Source organism: Lactuca virosa, chromosome 4 (assembly GCF_052849685.1).
Source record: "Lactuca virosa cultivar CGN04683 chromosome 4, Lactuca_virosa_CGN04683_v6, whole genome shotgun sequence".
NCBI lineage: Eukaryota > Viridiplantae > Streptophyta > Magnoliopsida > Asterales > Asteraceae > Lactuca > Lactuca virosa.
The window spans coordinates 142,157,293-142,174,684 of NC_136429.1; the positions used below are offsets into that span (position 1 = coordinate 142,157,293).

Below are 17,392 nucleotides of genomic sequence, written 5' to 3' on the forward strand. Positions count from 1 at the left end.
AGACATTTCACAAATATAAAGGGCTCATATTCGACAATAACCAAGTGTAGGGTGATTTGATCGGTAATCGCAACCCTAATTATCTTATCAGTCAAGATTGTTGTAAATTAACCACCGTTTATGTATTAACTTCTATGGGACAGAATATCAATCATTGATGATTGATGTTGTAGTCAATTATTGTTTTTTAAATTGTTGAGGTTGCATTGATCTTCACATTAAATCCAACAAATGAGGCATTTTACTAAAAGAACTTCTAAATGATTTTGGTTCCATTTTAGATTAGGCGGTGGTGAACTATGATAGCTAAGTCACAATTTACCCTTTTGAGAATTTGGTGTTCATCTTGAAAACAAGATGTCCACATTCGAGAATCTTTTCTTGTGGTCATACATAAAGAAAAGTTGATCTCACTTTGTTCCATATTTTTGGCTAGGGCAAAATTTGCAACTTATGTCCCACTGACTTTAGTCTCGGTCTCAATCTAATGCATACCAAAAGCAATACAAGACCATATATGCAAAACAAACGAGTGGCATGCACTTTATGTTGAGTAAGAAACCAATTTGAAAACCAAAAACATAAATAAAATATATTTTTTAGTCGGGTTCTTAACCATTTTAAATTGTATTCCTTCACTTTCTAATCCACATTTCTCTTGGCACCTTTTTGTAGGTCTATAAAGATCCACCTGGTTTTTCTTGCCCATGGGTTCCATTAGTGCCTAATGTTTGCATCTTCTTCAATATATTCCTTTTTGCTCAGGTTTGGTTTTCTTAGTCTCTTAATTAATATGCATGCAAAAAATCACAACAAATGAATGTTTTTATATGGATAAAAAAAACTATCCTTTTTGTGTCTCATGCTCTTACATTTTGGGTTTAAATTTGACTTGTGTTTGATTTCTAACTCTTAATTTGTTTTCTATACATTTGCAAAACTATTCTAGCCATTTTTTTGGGTTCCTTTTATAAGCAAGAATAAAAAATCTTAACAAAATTTTAGGGTCAAGTTCCATTTTCTTTTTTGGGTTCCATTTACTTATTCTTTTTTATTCGTTTATGTAACATCCATAAAATTTAAGCCAATATAAAACATTTTAATCCGTTCAAAAACCATTAAGTTAATACAACTTGTTTTCAAAACAGTTTCAAACATCAGAGTATCCCCAGAACCCAATCATAAAATCATGAAATATGAGGAGCGGTACGATCACGCCTTTGCCTTGCCACGATCACCTGATGTACTTGAAACAATAAACTGAAACCGTAAGCTCGAAAGCTTAGTGAGTTTCCCCCAAAATACCCATACACACATAACCATACTCATACAGCAATAAACAGCATACAATGGGTCCGGTCAACCATCAGGTTGGAATACCCCTGGCCCTCAACCTTCGGGTTGGAATACCAACATACCATGAGTCCAATCATCCTACCAGGATGGCATACTCTCGGCCCACAACCATCGGGTTGGAATGCCCATACTCCTACACATACAACAATCACTACTATTGGTCCAATCATCCCTCAGGATGGAATACCTCAGGCCCTCAACCATCGGGTTGGAATGCCAACCTACTATGAGTCCAATCATCCTACCGGGATGGAATACTCCTGGCCCACAACCATCGGGTTGGAATGCCAACATACTATGAGTCCAATCATCCTACCTGGATGGAATACTCCTGGCCCACAACCATCAGGTTGGAATGCCCACATACTAACAACATGTGCACTTACCAGATAATCACATAATAGTCCACATAAACTACGTACTAGGGCCCTATCATCCTACCGGGATGGAATACCCTCTACAACTGCTCAAATATGCGCACATAACCCAGGTAATCTCCTACCAGCATACAGACAGTCCGACCAACTACAGGTCACTAAGCATAGCCACATCCAGTCTACCAGGATGCCGATCTAACCAGCCACACTAGCATATAATCATCCTTTCTAGCAGAATACCAACTAAAATATCACAACAACAATTACTCAAGTAACAATTCAAAGGGCCGGCCTTGGTGCCTTAGACCCTTGGTATAGTGAGGATAACTCACCTTGCAACTGCCGAAATCCTGCAAATCTCTGACCGCTGACTCACTGGAACTCCCAACTATCACATGATAATCACCGAGTTAGAATCCAACATGACTTTCTAGGCCAAGTGCCCACACCACTCCTTAAATCCATTTTCTTTTTATTGAGCCAAGTCCCAAAACCAAGTCCTTATGCAAAGCCCAATATTGGCCCAATTTACTAAATTAGGCCCATCTTTCTAATCGGGCCTAGATCCAAGGTCCATAATAATTATTGGGCCCAAATTACTCCATCTATACTGTTCAGTCACGGCCCAAGCCCAGCTAGCCCATAAACAGCCCAATACTGATGGGTTTTCAGCATTCTAACACTCCTATGGTGTACAGGCAACCCTAGAAACCTTGGATCTATGTTTGACTAAGATACATGCAAATAATTATTTTTCCAAGGTTCTTATCCTAACTAGCATGACATGGGGTACTTGAATCAAATAAAACTAGTAGAATTACTTACCTTGTAGTAGTAGTTGATTGCTTGGAGTTTGAGAGCCTAGCACCAATAATGTGGATGCCTCAAATGGAAGTCACAAATCACCACAAACTTGGAAACTTGAGAGAATAGTCACAAACTTCTTGAAATCAGCCCTCTTAGTTTACACACATCAACTCATGTGATTTCAAGAACCAAAGCCTCCTTTATATAGTGTGGTGGATTAGGGTTACATCCATGTAAACCCTAATACCCATGTCTTTTCATTTCCATGAGATCCATGGGTTAAAGCTCCATGGAGTATCCATGGACTTTCCATGCAAGCCTAGCCCATTCCAAATAAGCATTAGCCCACACTATATAAATACAAGAGCCCATATTTAATTAGTCATACTTTTGATCTCTAAATTAATTCTAGATTAATTATAGATCAATACTAATTAAATAATATGATTTTATATTAATATATTAGGACTTATAATATATTAATAAATCATAACTTATACTATTCTCAAACGATTATCCATAAATTGTTCGGGTGAAGTGCAACCCAAATGGACCATGCCGGGTCGGGTCAAGTACATACCAAATATAGTTATGGACTTAGACACTATATCCAACAGTCTCCCACTTGGATAAGTCTAATAACTATAGTTGCAAGTATGACTTCAGGAACCGATCAGCAATCGTAGCTCTTTAAACTCTGTTGAACTATGAAGCGCCATTTTAGATAAGTGATCATATAATCCTCTGTTCTAGATATCAGCCGGACAAATACATGGAACATGGTCTTGCTTATTGTCCAGCATTTGTTTCCTGATTTCCGATTTGTTTGACATAGAACTTAACTGAACACATCAATTTAGTTCTGACCGGGCCCGGTACATAGGTCAAAACAAAATCATCGAGGGGCCCAGATATCGCTTCTAATCCTAGAAGGAACAGATAAACTTTGACTCATATGTTTGCTCTACTACTTGTTGAATTACACACAAAAGCACGGTTTATAACATCGAGTTACCAATGCGTTTTCGTGCAATCAATGCATAACCAACTCATAGGCAACAAATCATATCTTTAGGTTTGAAGACTTATATGATATTACCGTCTCACGATCACTCGAGATAAATTCCATGAAGTGATACAAGTGAGCGTGGGTTGAATCCAATACTCAGAACTTATGAGCACTCATGAGTGATGTAGCCCCGCTTTGTCTAACATCTTAGACCTCTACAAGCCAACCCATGACAGTCTTGATTCATATCTACTTCCAACATATGACCGACTGTGGAGAGTTTGAATAATATGATATAAACCATAACATAATTATTCTGGAAGTCAAAACATGCAAAAAGAAATAATAGTAAACGATTGACAAGAGATAGCAACACTTTACTCATAAATAACAGCTTTTATTTATCATCAAATGTCAATTACATTTTACAAATTTCAAGATTATCTAACTACTAAAACTAATATCATCCTTCAGCCCTATGCTCCGAGCATGCTGGAGATGCTTAGCCCGAGTCAGTCCCTTCGTGAGGGGATCTGCTGGGTTCTCATCCGATGATACCCTCTTTGCCACGAGGATTCCTTCTTCTATTCGATGTCTGATGAAGTGATATTTTCTGTCAATGTGTCTGGATCTCCCATGATCTCTTGGTTCCTTGGCTAAGGCAACCACACTATTGCTATCACAGAAAATCTCCATTGGCTCCTTTATAGCTGGTACAACTCCAAGGTCTCCGATGAAGTTCTTTAGCCATATAGCCTCCTTTGCTGCCTCGCTTGCTGCTATATACTCTGATTCACAAGTGGAATCAGCCACTGTCTCCTGCTTGGAACTTTTCCAAGTAATTGCCCCTCCGTTTAGAGTAAAGACCCAGCCCGACTGAGAGCGGAAATTATCCCTGTCAGTCTGAAAGCTAGCATCACTGTACCCTACAACTCTCAAGTCCTCACTGCCACCGAGGGTAAGGACCCAGTCCTTAGTCCTCCGTAGGTACTTGAGGATATTTTTTTACTGCAGTCCAGTGTGCCTTGCCAGGGTTCCCCTGATACCTGCTAACCATGCTCAAAGCAAAGGCTACATCAGGTCGAGTACACGTCATAGCATACATGATCGATCCTACAGCTGAAGCATAAGGTATTCGACTCATTTCTGCTATCTTAGCCTCAGTACTAGGGCTTTGTGTCTTACTCAATCTGGCGTTACTCTGGATAGGTAACTCTCCTTTCTTGGAGTTATGCATGTTGTGATGGTTTTTGAGCATTCTAACACTTCCTAAGTGTACATGCAACCCTAATAACCTTGAATCTATGTTTTCTCTATATACATGCAAAATTTCTTTTTCAAGGTTATTTCCTAACTAGCATGGCATGGGGATTACATAAAACATAAAACTAGTAGAAATACATACCTTGTTGTTGCTTGGATTCCTTCAAGACTTTGTGAGCCTAGCACCCCAAATGTTGTGCCTCAAATGCTTCACACAACACCACAAGACTTGGAATAACTTGAGAGAATACTTCTAGCACTCAAAATCGGTTATGCCCTCTCTAGTAACACTATGTCCACTAGGTCTTAATTTTGCTAGCCATAGGGTTTCTTTTATAGTGTTGTCACAATTAGGGTTTACACATGAATGCCCTTAATTGTCATGACTCTTGATTTCCCATGACCCATGGGTTTGTAACTCCCATGGACTATCCATGGAGCTCCATATGGTTATAACCAAACCCATAAACCATGGATCATTAATCCACCATAAAAGAATTGATGATTGTCATAATCAACCCTATATATTTAATTAGTCTCACTTTGATCACCAAATTAATACTAGATTAATACTTGATCAATACTAATTAAATAATACTATTATTAATATATTAGAACTTATAATATATTAATAATCATAAGTGCCTTATTCTCTCATTTAGTCTATCCAAGTATTGCAATGCCATGCAACCCAAATGGACCATGCCGGGTCGGGTCAAGTACATACCAAATAAAGTTATGGACTTAGACACTATATCCAACAGTCTCCCACTTGGATAAGTCTAATAACTATATTTGCAAATATGACTTCAAAATCCGACTAGCAATCGTAGCTCTTTCAAAGTCTCTCGGAACTGAGATGATGATGATACGCCATTTAAGATAAGTGATCATATAATCCTCTGTTCTCATGATATCAGCCGGACAAACACATGGAACATGGTCTTACTTATTGTCCAGCATTTGTTTCTCGATCTCTGATTTGTTTCGACATAGAACTAAATTGAACACATCAATTAGGTTCCGACCGGGCCCGGTACATGAGTCAAAACCAAATCATCGAGGGGCCCAGATATCGCTTCTATTTCTAGAAGGAACAGATAAACTTCGACTGATATGCTTGTACTAACTACTTGTTGAATTATTCACAAAGGCACGTTTTATAACATCGAGTTACCAATGCGTTTTCGTACAATCAATGAATAACCAACTCATAGTCAACAACTCATATCTCTAGGTTTGAAGATTTATATGATATTACCGTCTCACGATCACTCGAGATAAATTCCATGAAGTGATGCAAGTGAGCGTGGGTTGAATCCAATACTCAGCCCTTATGAGTACTCATGAATGTTGTAGCAACCATTGCTTTGTCTAAAGCACTTTAGACAAATCATACAAGCCAAATTCATGACAGTCTTGATTCATATCTACTTCCAACATATGACTGACTGTGGATGGTTTGAATAATATGATATATACCATAACATAATTATTCTGGAAGTCAAAACATGCAAAGTGAAACACAAGAATAATACTAATCTTATATGGCCCCAACACTTTGAGTGTAAATAAAACACCTTTTATTTAAGCACCATATTGATTACTCATTATTTATGTTTCGATTAATCAACTTTATGCTTGAATTAAAACATTAGTTGTCCCATGCTCCAAGCATGTACACTATGTTTTTCCAAACAACAATTATGCCATACTCTAAGTATGCATACTATGTTTACATATGGTCCTCTCTTTGTGAAATAGATCAATTGACAATATTCCAATGATGCTCATTTCACAATTCCAATCCTCGTTGTAAATGAAAGAATACCAAACTCTTGCCATCTACTGTAATCTGTTAGATTCTAAACTTATATGCAATGATCCCCTTGTAATGACTATGCACAGAAGTCGCAAAGACTTGGCAACAGAAATTACAAAGTATTCCAATGGAAAACAATTCCTATGGAAATGAAGTCTCAAATTCAAAGTACATTCCTTTGAACATCCTTCTTAGCATTAAGTTCTTTAATCTTACACAGATTCAAAGAATAACTTCCACCTATGGAGACAATTCCATATTACCATTTTGACCATCACTTATGAACAAGAGTTGCCTCTTTTCAAAATATGTCAATATGGTCCTTACTCTATACTTCTAATTGTCCATGAGCAACCAATCTTTGGTAAACCTCAGATTGTCCTCGACAACTTTGCTTAATCATTTTAGTCATTTCCAGTTCTATTCCTTTTTCCATCTTAATGCCCTAGGCATTTGGAAAATTTAGAATGGATGAATATTATAGCACATGTAATCAAACCTATAGGACATGATTTATGCTATAAAATTTTTTATCATCTTAATGCCCTAGGCATTTGGAAAATTTAGAATGGATGAATATTATAGCACATGTAATCAAACCTATAGGACATGATTTATGCTATAAAATTTTTTATTTGACATGTTGTCATAATTCGAACTATGAAGAGGGATGCCGTAATCATAATCGAATTTTGAGAACGCAACATATATAGAATTTCCTTATGTTAAACCATTCCAACATAACATTCATATATATTCTTGACTAAAGTAGATTAAATTCTCAATCTAAGCTTGTAGAATTGGAGTGAAGTATAAAATCCTCTCCCTTAATTATAGCAAAACAACTTTTTCAAGGCGAATTGAAACTTTTATTTTCTATAATTAACATTGCTAACCTGCAATATTTAACATAATCGTCATGCTCCCACTAGCATAATGATTACCAGCATAACACTTTATGCTCCCACTAGCTTTGACATGTACTCAGAAATCAACTGGACTTCTAGAAATCAATACTTTATTGACTTTCTTACCAAAGTTCATATTTCTGATAGTAGATTGCTTTGATAAGACTTTATCAAAAACATACACCTTTCCTTAGATAGCTCACATGTTTGTCTAGACCTTTTGCAATTCTCACTAGTTAGTGTGCCGGTTAACCACACACGCTCCACTAACTATATGAGAATGCAAATATCACAACCGCTATCTACTTAAAATCTTCTTAGTGGAAGCGTTTCCTCACCATCATTTTCATGAATCGAAGAGAAACCTTATGACACTTAGATTTTATGGTGTATGTGTTCCTATCCATGTGAATTTGTCATAACCATAATCACAGGACTAGGTTAGTGACACTTCCAAATTCATAGGGACTGAACTTGTGCAATCTTAATTTCTTGCCACCTGGTTGCACAATGCCCACCATTGCTTCCGGGTTGTTATGCAAACAATTGAGAACTCATAGAACTCACAAGCATAATCAACTTTCAACTGGAACAGACACAGAAACAAGAATATGTCAACACGATAGGTTACAAACCTCAAGTCGTGGGCTAGTGATTAACTAAACTCTTGATTTAGTTCTTGAAACTATTTTAGAATCATTTAGACTCCCACTATCCTCTTGACATATAAGACTTCTCTTTGTCAAGAACCATTCCTTGACAAAACAAATATTCAAGATCTAGTGCGGATTCTTATCAAGTTAAACACTTCTCACTATTGGTCTTAGCTGGTCTTTGTTTTATCCAAAACATCACAACTTACCAATCTCAAATGTACAAGAATAGGAAACATCTTAATCTACATTTGACAAGTGTTATGAACTTTCTAAAGACTATGTCACTCAAGTTACAATCTTGGAGTATAACTCCAGGATTTGTTTTTGGCACGAAGTATGAATTATCTTTTGATTTAACCATTTCAACAATTCACGATTCCTCTCCTCAGGCAACAAACACACTAAGGTGTCCTTAGAGGATCAATTGTGATATGGTTCCATAATCACTAAGATAATCATAAAACAAAATACACAAGTACTCTCCCATCTCTTCAGATTGGAGAAAATTTTATCTTTCTGCCTTATTTGATTCTTCTTATTCATTCTGCCATACATTGAAACTTTTCCAATGTTTCAGAATTACACTTAAACTCGTAAGCATAACCATATTTACTAAACTTTAGTAAATCATAACGAATAATCTTATCTATCTTTGTGGTGGACCTGACCAGCACACAACCAAGTGTACCCAATCTTTTAGTCCTTCACTTGACTCACATGTACATGTGAACAAGGAATTAGTCTTAATTTCCCAAAGATGAAAACTTCTCATTCATCATACAATACAAGTTGCATGATTCCAAGTTTCTATCTAACTGAAACTTGGGCGATGAGAATCTTTCCTTATTTGGTAAATTATGATACTACCACAAATGAAAGAATCAAATCCATTTTCAAATATTGCTATTAATGGAAACATATAATCAACAATTTTTCACAAATGCCATTGTAAGGATACTTAAAATAAAATCAAATCAAAACTTTTCTTTATTTTAAAACTTTGCAGAAAACTTATCCTTACAACCCATATGAAAACCTTGTTGTTATCTATTCCTAAGCAATATGTCTCAACTCTTAAGTAATAGCTCAAAATTCTGATCACCGAACCATGCGATCAAAATCCCTCTTCGCGATCAGAATCAGCATATACTTTCTTTAAGTTTCTTCACTTTTCTTTGATTCTTAAAACATCAACATGTGACCCAGTCACATCATGCAATAAGAATCTCAGAATAGAAACTTAATAGAGTTAGACAATGGACTTTACCTGAAGTAGAGTCAAACATTTGACTTTACTATCCTTATGGACTTTTAGGTAAATTTGGCAGCTTCGCAACCAATGCCCTTCCTTTGGCAACAGAAACATATGGACTCTTTGGAAACGGTACACAGGACTATCACAGACTTAGCCTTTCTCTTTACCATTTGGTCAACCGAGTTGACTATGGCCAATCCCTTTCAATTGGGAAGAGAAAGTTTTTCTGGACTTCCAATGTTACCATTGTCAATGTCCATGGAAGTTTGGGAAGTTGATCTTCCAATCAATTTTGCTTTATCAATGCTCCAAATCATTGCTGATTCAGCATCATCAAGCAAATAGGTAAGACCATTAAGGGTCATGTCGTGATCTGTCATCAAGGAGTGACCAAGTCAACAGCCAGCTACCTTGAGACTTCGACACCCGACTCTCCCGGCTTGTCAATATGTGACTTAATCTCCAAGACCTGAGCACATATAGACTTTGTTTGCCAATAGGGATTGAGTGACTTAGAACTTATCAGGTCTTGAGACTTGTGGGATAGGGAGATTTATTAGAGGAGGTGGAGGAAGTGAAGTATGATTTCCAGTCCCACTAATGCATAACAAAGGGATTGATCTTTCACCTTGGTTGCCATTTGGGATATCATCTTCATTAGGAAGCTTGTTCCTAAAGATTTGGGAAGACCATAGCTGTCTAAACTAGACATCTATAATGGGAGAAATTCAAGTTAGTTGATTTAAAGTCCTTAATATTACACCAAATATGAAATATTAAGGCTAGGACCCAATAACCTATTTATAACTGGAAGAGGGATGCCGTAATCCAAATTATAAAATAGTTAAAGGTAGGTAAATGACGATTTACCAATTTCCACCATGAAAAACGAAATATAATTAAGTTTTAATTGGATTTGAAACTCCTAGATCTTTTGAGATACATTGAACTTTCAATGGCATGTTTGAATCTCGATTGTGCCCTCTCAAGTTTGTGACTGGGATGCCGAGGATCACAAACAAGGTGTGAATAACCATACAAATTGACTTGGTACCCTCAACAATATTACCTAATCGATGTGCCGGTTAACCACACACGCTCCACCGATCTATAATAAAGTCAAGTTACCCTTTGCCACTCTTACTAGTCCATGTTAGTGTGCCGGTTAACCACACACGCTCCACTAACGACTTGGTAAGGTACAAAGTGTAATTTTATGGGCTAGCACCAATTTCACATTTTCCTAAAGTAACTAAGATTGGGAATTTCTAATGTATAGTTACTTTATAATTCATTATACTTTTAATGAAAATTTAAAGTCGTATCCTACCCGTTCGGCTAACGACCCTCCACCGATCAAGGAAGCGGTGGGTGAGAGTGGACACCCATTAAGTCACCATTTTATAGGCAACAACCTTATACCCCCCTTATAGACCGGCTTCGTGAATGAGGCCTACTAACGGTAAGAATGACATATTCTTATACATATCTATATAATAAAATTATAATAATAGTATAAGGGTGTATTTTAAACATTTAAAATACTTGGTGGTTTAATCTATTAATTAAACTATACTTAATTTAATTAAACTTAAACCATGTCTTTATGGAATTATTAACTCTTTTAATTAAACACTTTAATTAATTTAATGAAGTCCATAAAGCTTGAATTTTACCTTTAAAAAATTCTAAGAGTTCAATTTGGAATTAAAGTGTAAGGCTTTTCAAATTCCAAAACTTGAGGGCAAGAATTGAAACTATTCCAAGTCTCTTCAATTTGTAACTTATGAGTTTTAATGGTTCATAGAAATGAAGACTCTTCATTTTATGAAACCTCTTTAGTTCTTTAATTACAATTTAAAGAAGTGACTTTTGGTTATCCATAACTTGAGGACAAGTTATGGACACCATCATTAGCATTAAGATCATGAATTAAACAAGCATGTAAGTTACACAAAATTCCTATGATCTTCTAAAAACTCATAAGAACAAATATTCATATCAAACAATTTCAAGAAATCATATAAACATATACAATACTTGAAAATTGATAAAAGCCATGTAAAACGGGTTAACATAATCATTATCATTTTGAAAAACAGATTTTACAAGTCCAAAACAGATTGGGATAATGATTTTAATCCATTTCCAGCAACAAAACACGAAAAGCTGCCCAGCACGATCCTACTCGGCGAGTGCATTATTCTACTCGTCGAGTAGGATGAATTTGTTCATGGACTCGGCGAGTTCAGTCGTCAGAATGCAGAATTTTCAATTTTTAAGCAATTTTGCATCAAGTATACAGAAAACAATCCTAGGCTCTGATACCATTGATGGTTTTTGAGCATTCTAACACTTCCTAAGTGTACATGCAACCCTAATAACCTTGAATCTATGTTTTCTCTATATACATGCAAAATTTCTTTTTCAAGGTTATTTCCTAACTAGCATGGCATGGGGATTACATAAAACATAAAACTAGTATAAATACATACCTTGTTGTTGCTTGGATTCCTTCAAGACTTTGTGAGCCTAGCACCCCAAATGTTGTGCCTCAAATGCTTCACACAACACCACAAGACTTGGAATAACTTGAGAGAATACTTCTAGCACTCAAAATCGGTTATGCCCTCTCTAGTAACACTATGTCCACTAGGTCTTAATTTTGCTAGCCATAGGGTTTCTTTTATAGTGTTGTCACAATTAGGGTTTACACATGAATGCCCTTAATTGTCATGACTCTTGATTTCCCATGACCCATGGGTTTGTAACTCCCATGGACTATCCATGGAGCTCCATATGGTTATAACCAAACCCATAAACCATGGATCATTAATCCACCATAAAAGAATTGATGATTGTCATAATCAACCCTATATATTTAATTAGTCTCACTTTGATCACCAAATTAATACTAGATTAATACTTGATCAATACTAATTAAATAATACTATTATTAATATATTAGAACTTATAATATATTAATAATCATAAGTGCCTTATTCTCTCATTTAGTCTATCCAAGTATTGCAATGCCATGCAACCCAAATGGACCATGCCGGGTCGGGTCAAGTACATACCAAATAAAGTTATGGACTTAGACACTATATCCAACATGTTGAACCTTTTCAACACTTTGTCCACATAGGTGCTTTGACTAAGTCCAATTAGTCTTTTACTCCTGTTTCTCAAAATCCTTATCCCTAGGATATAGGCAGCTTCTCCAAGGTCCTTCATAGCGAAACACTTCCCAAGCCAGGACTTTACTTCCTGCAGGGTTGGGATGTCATTTCCTATGAGTAGTATGTCATCCACATACAGTACCAAAAAGCTGACTATACTCCTACTAGCCTTGATATAGACACAAGATTCATCTTCACTCCTTGAAAAGCCAAATTCTTTGACTTTCTCATCAAAGCAAAGATTCCATCTGCGAGGTGCCTGTTTTAATCCATAAATGGATTTCTCGAGCTTACACACTCTACTGGGGTACTCTGTACTGACAAAACCCTCTGGCTGAACCATGTAAACATCTTCAGCCAACTTTCCATTAAGGAAAGCGGTTTTGACATCCATTTGTCATATTTCATAATCATGAAATGCAGCAATGGCTAACAGAACCCTAATAGACTTAATCTTGGCCACTAGTGAAAAGGTCTCATCATAATCAACTCCCGGAGTTTGAGAATAACCCTTTGCAACCAGTCGTGCCTTATAAGTGTGTACATTACCATCCATGTCGGTCTTCCTCTTGAAGATCCATTTGCACCCAACTATCTTACGATCAGGTACATTGTCAACCAAGTTCCAAACTTGATTGTCATACATGGACTGTATCTCGCTATCCATAGCCTCTTTCCATTTAGCAGCCTCAGGGCCTGTCATGGCTTCCGTGTAGTTGTTAGGCTCATCCAGATTTACCAGTGTGGTATCACTGATAAGTGTCTCACCTTCTGCAGTAATATGAAAACCATAATAATGCTCAGGTGCATTCCTAACTTTGGTGGAACGCCTCAGAGGTATAGATTCTTCAGTCGGCTCAACAGGAGTTTCCTCCTCAGGTTGAGGGCTAGGGTTTGAGGTTCCTTCACCACTTGACTCTTGAATTTCCTCAAGGTCAATTTGCCTCCCACTGTCTCCTTGGCTCATGAATTCTCTCTCTCGAAAGAATCCTCTTCTTGCTACAAAGACCACATTATCACTGGGTCTGTAGAAGATGTAACCAAAGGATTTATGTGGGTAGCCGATGAAAATACACCTTTCGCTTCGGGGTTCGAGCTTATCGTGAGTCTCGCGTCTCACGAAAGCCTCGCAACCCCAAATCTTGATGTGGTCGAGATTGGGAACTTTTCCAGTCCACACCTCGTGAGGTGTTTTGGCAACCTTCTTTGTAGGGAATAGATTAAGGATATGGGCGGCAGTCTCTAAGGCATACCCCCAAAATGAGATTGGTAGCGAAGCTCGACTCATCATGGAACGAACCATGTCCAACAAGGTCCGATTGCGCCTCTCAGCTACACCATTCAACTGTGGTGTCCTAGGAGGTGTCAATTGTGAGACAATCCCACATTCCTTAAGATAGTCAAGGAACTCAGTACTAAGATACTCACCACCACGATCGGATCGAAGCATCTTAATGTTCCTGCCCAACTGATTCTCCACTTCTTGCTTAAACTCTTTGAATTTCTCAAAGGTTTCTGACTTATGCTTGATTAGGTAGACATATCCATATCTACTAAAATCATCAGTAAAAGTCACATAGAACCGATTAGCATCTCTTGTGGCGGTTCTGAAGGGTCCACACACATCCGTGTGTATGAGGTCCAACAAACCTTCACCCCTAGCACAAGTGCCAGTAAAAGGTGACTTTGTCATTTTACCAAGCAAACAAGATTCACAACTATCATCTGACTTTAGGTCAAATGACTCCAAGACTCCATCCTTTTGGAGTTGGCCTATGCGTTTTTTGCGTACATGTCCAAGACGACAATGCCATAAGGATGCTTTATCTAAGCTAGCGGAAGAGTTAATACACAATACATTATTTCCTAGATTATCTACAACAGATACAGTTTCATACACGCCATCACAAGGTAATGCTTTAAAATAAAGAACATTATTAAAGAAAGCATCAATACTACCATTATTATTATCAAAATAAAAGGTAAAACCTTGTTTATACAATGCATGAAAGGAAATAACATTTCTTGCCATTTCTGGCGAATAATAACATTTATTCAAATCTAATGCAAACCCACTATTTAGCACTAAGGAATAAACTCCTATCTTGGTGACAGGTGAAGCTTTCCTGTTTCCCATGATCAAGTTTATCTTTCCCTGCTCCACATTCTCACTTCTTTTTAGTCCCTGCAAATCACAACATATGTGAATACCACAACCTGTATCAAGGACCCAAGACTTAGAATGAGGTGAGTTATTAGACAATATAGTGTATATACCTGCATGGTTGGGTTTTACTTTCCCATCCTTCAAATCTTGCTGGTACTTTGGGCAGTTTCGCTTCCAGTGCGACTTTTCATGGCAATAGAAGCATTCAGCCTCATAAGGGTTAGCAGAAGGAGTGACAAAACCTTTCTTGGTTTTGCTTGAAGAGGAGCCTTCAAGGGTCTTACCCTTGGTACCCTTAGAAGGGTTCTTTCTCTTCTTCCCTTTGCCATGCCCGATTGCCAAGACATTGGCCGCAGTTGGAGTAGGAGTAGGAGTAGTAACAACCGACTTACCCTTTAGACCACTTTCGGCGGTCTTCAAGAGTCATTGAAGTTTGCTGATGGTGACTTCTTCCTTGTTCATGTGATATGTCATGCGGAATTGATCATAACACGATGGCAAGGAGTGCAAAATGATGTCTATTGCTAACTCCTCAGGGAAGTTCACATTCAGCTTCAGTAAACTGTCCACATACCTTTGCATTTTCTGCATGTGGCCCGTGATGGGTTCACCATCCTTCATTCGGGTTGTTATCATGGAGGAGATTATTTCATATCACTCTTGACGAGCACTTTGATGGTAGCGGTCCATCAAGTCCTGGTGCATCTCAAAAGGATAATAGTCCTCATAGGACTTTTGGAGCTCGGCTGTCATGGTGGCCATCATGATGCATGCCACTTTTGTAGCATCTCTTTCATGTACCTCATATTCAGCAAGCTCTTCAGGGGTAGCAGTTGGCTCGGGTACCTTCAGCTCCTTGTCGAGAACATATTCTTTGTTCTCATATCGAGTGACCATCCTGATGTTTCTGATCCAATCTGTAAAGTTAGACCCATCAAAGATGACTCTCCCACAAAGATTCATGAGAGAGAAGGAGCTAGTAGGGTTTGAGCCAGAAGCATTGTTATTGGAAGACATCTGAAGAGAAGAGGGAATAGATTAGATTAGATATAGAGATAGTCCTTAACAAAACACCCAAATGTAATATTAAGGCTAGGACCCAACACAATATTTTATAACTTAGAAGAGGGATGCCGTAATCTAAGTTATAAGATATTTGAAGGTAGGTGAATGACGATTCACCAATTTCCACCATGAAAAACGAAATATTTAATTAGGTTTTAATTGGTTTAGAAACTCCTAGATTCTTTGAGATTCATTGAACTTTCTTCAATGGCATGTTTCAATCTCGAGTGTGCCCTTCAAGTTTTGTGACTGGGATGCCGATGATCACAAAACAAGGTGTGAAGTAACCATGCAAATTACTTGGTACCCTTAATGTATTACCCCTTAATCGATGTGTCGGTTAACCACACACGCTCCATCGATACTATGATAAACATTAAGTCACCCTTTACCTACCTTGTTAAGTTCAAGTTAGTGTGCCGGTTAACCACACACGCTCCACTAACGACTTAAACAAAGTGTAAAGTGTAATTTCATGGATTAGCACCTTATTCACATTTTCCTAAAATAACTAAGATTGGGAATTCAATAAAGTTTAGTTACTTTAGTATTATCATTATACTTTTAATGAGAATTTATAAGTCCTTTTCCTACCCGTTCGGCTAACGACCCTCCACCGATCAAGGAAGCGGTGGGTGAGAGTGGACACCCATTAAGTTGCCATTTTATAGGCAACAACCTTATACCCCCCTTATAGACCGACTTCGTGAATGAGGCGTACTAGCGGTAAGACGACTTGATCTTATACATATATAAATACTATTAAACTTATAATATTATAAAGTATAAGGGTTGAATTTTAACTTTTAAAATTCTAAGGGTTGGAACTAAAGTTTTTAATATGACTTTACATGTTCCAAAACTTGAGGGCAAGTTTTGTAAACTTTCAAAACTTTTCATTTCTCATAACCTATGAGTTAATGGTTATTAAAAATGAAGACTCTTCATTTTTTGTAACCTATGTGTTCTTTTAATGGTTATTTATAAATGTGACTTTTGGTTATCCATAACTTAAGAACTAGTTATGGACTCCATTAAAACACATAAAGATCAAGAATTAATCTAATCAATTATTAGCACATAATTTCTATGATCTTCTAAACTCATATGTTTATGAATGTTCATATCAAAAATTTCAAGAATCGTAAGTACATATACAAAACTTGAAATTTTGATACGAGCTTTTGAACAAAACTTCGATTTTCAAGTTTTTTTTTTTTTTTTTTTTTTTTTTTTTTTTTTTTTTTGCATCAAGTATCAAATAAACAAACCCGGCTCTGATACCACTGATGAGTTTTCAGCATTCTAACACTCCTATGGTGTACATGCAACCCTAGAAACCTTGGATCTATGTTTGACTAAGATACATGCAAATAATTATTTTTCCAAGGTTCTTATCCTAACTAGCATGGCATGGGGTACTTGAATCAAATAAAACTAGTAGAATTACTTACCTTGTAGTAGTAGTTGATTGCTTGGAGTTTGAGAGCCTAGCACCAATAATGTGGATGCCTCAAATGGAAGT

The 17,392-nt window shown here is 37.0% G+C and overlaps 1 protein-coding gene across 1 annotated transcript in view; it reads left to right on the plus strand.

The window, feature by feature from the left end:
- LOC145168540 (cationic amino acid transporter 9, chloroplastic-like) overlaps positions 1–17,392 on the plus strand; it is a 38,958-nt gene that overhangs the window by 18,325 nt on the left and 3,241 nt on the right. Inside the window, exon 7 of the mRNA XM_079087329.1 lies at positions 676–765. Coding sequence (XP_078943455.1) covers positions 676–765 — 90 coding nt within the window. The remainder of the gene's footprint in view (positions 1–675; positions 766–17,392) is intronic.